This window comes from Elephantulus edwardii, unplaced genomic scaffold (assembly GCF_000299155.1).
Source record: "Elephantulus edwardii isolate Elephantulus edwardi_28Jun2011 unplaced genomic scaffold, EleEdw1.0 scaffold00139, whole genome shotgun sequence".
Lineage (NCBI taxonomy): Eukaryota > Metazoa > Chordata > Mammalia > Macroscelidea > Macroscelididae > Elephantulus > Elephantulus edwardii.
In genome coordinates this window covers 6148783-6150719 of record NW_006399889.1, presented here as the reverse complement: position 1 = coordinate 6150719, position 1937 = coordinate 6148783, and the positions used below count along the sequence as shown (strand labels likewise).

General features: G+C 39.8%; 1 protein-coding gene across 1 annotated transcript in view; it reads left to right on the top strand.

The window, feature by feature from the left end:
- Nucleotides 1-1937, top strand: part of LOC102869221 (cubilin-like) — a 396294-nt gene that overhangs the window by 296096 nt on the left and 98261 nt on the right. The window contains exons 47-48 of the mRNA XM_006894323.1: nt 147-287; nt 1247-1428. Coding sequence (XP_006894385.1) covers nt 147-287; nt 1247-1428 — 323 coding nt within the window. The remainder of the gene's footprint in view (nt 1-146; nt 288-1246; nt 1429-1937) is intronic.

Sequence of the window (1937 nt, the reverse complement as noted above, 5' to 3'; positions counted from 1 at the left end):
TTTAAGTATTTTTATTCCTATATCTTGCCATTTCTTCACGAGAAAGATCTTGCACTTTCTTATTTCCTTTGTACATGCAGAACATTTTAAGTAGAGGTTAAATTGATCACCTCTCCACATACATACTTACTGATTCATTCCCACAGGAAGTGCACTGGGCAGATTCTGTGGAGACACCATTCCTGACAGGATAGACACCTCTGGCAATGTCGCTTTGGTCAGGTTTGTCACAGATGGTTCACTGACTGCTTCAGGATTCAGACTGCTATATGAATCTAGTTTGGAAGGTGAGTTCATTGATGCACTCAAGAGAGAAAAGCAAAATATTATTCAGTGCCTATCACTGGGAAAATACTCTGTAGGCACAACTGTAGGAAGAAAACACAAATTTGTTTAATGGAAAAAAATAGATATTAAATAATTGTCTCATCAGTTAATAAGAAAATGAATGTCATCAATTGTAATCAAAGGAAAAGAACTCAGGTGATATGTAATACAAAGTGAGATTTTGATCACAGTGCTCATAGTAAAGCTGGTGCACTGGGCCTTTAGTTTTTGAGAATTAGTATTCCCAAATGCCCTAGTAAATTTAGGTAAAATAAATATTTTTCCTGAAAAAAAGCAAGGTATTTCTTTAGCGTTTAGGTTTTTTTTCCTATTAAAATTCATCTTTCATATTTCTTAGGACATAATGATAATTAAAGTGCTGCCAGTCAGTAATTATTCTCAATGGGAGCAAAGATCAAGTATTAATAGAGCTAGAAAATTAATACAAATATTCTTTAGAAGTCCTCCGGTAGACATCAAACTAAAAAAGCCAACCCACTAGCTTCAAATCAATTCTGATTCCTGGTGATTCTTCGCCGTTAGGTCTAACAGGAGACTGCCTCGTCTATTCTCCTGGTGGGTGGTGAGTTCAAACTACCAACCTTTCAGTTAGCAACTACCACTTAGCTGTGCTAACAACACTAAACTTATTACCTTGGAGTTGGTTCAGGTTTCCTAGTCTGTAAATCTTTATAAGAGACTGCTCATCTTTCTCCCAAGTGCTGACTTCTTGGTGAGCAACGCAATAAACTATATGCTGTGTTACCAAAGCTCCTTCAGGCATATATAGTAGTAAATAAAGAAATGCTGGTTTTGTCTAGCAAGATAATAAACATAAAACTTTAATTTTGAGTGTATTCCTCATGTATGGGGTAATTTTGGGTTAGCTAGAATTTCTCATTCTTTTTCCCCTCTGCAGAGTGTGGTGGGGACCTGCAAGGCTCTACTGGGACATTTTCCTCCCCCAACTACCCAAACCCAAATTCACACAGTCGGATCTGTGAGTGGAGAATCACCGTGCCCGAGGGAAGGCAGGTCACTCTAACTTTTAACAACCTGAGGCTGGAAACCCATCCATCCTGCAGCAATGAACATGTGACAGTAAGTGTCCAATTCTGTCAGGAGAATTATATCCATTGTTTAAGGAGTTCCTTGACCCATAAATCATGTTCAGAAAGCTACATCATGAATATTCCTGCCCATGCAATGGTATTTTGGACAAATTCTAGATCTTTTGGGTGGAACAAGTCACAATAAATTATTGTTGTTGTTGTTATATGCTGTCGAGCCGCTTGCAACTCATAGCGACCCTCCCTATGTATAAAAACCCTAAACCCTGCTCTATCCGGTGCCAGTCGAACTGCCTCTGACACACCCATCCCGATCACCCCAATCACTGACTCAATCCACCTCATAGAGGACCTTCCCCTTCTGCACTGTCCCTCCACCCTCCCAAGTATGATGTCCCTCTCCAAGGACCTGTCCCTCTTACAACATGTCCAAAGTATGTCAAACAAAGCCTAAGAATCCTTGCCTCCAAGGAGTAGCCTGGTTTAACCCTCTCCAGGATGAATCTGTTTGTTTTCTTGGCAGTCCATGGTACATTCAAT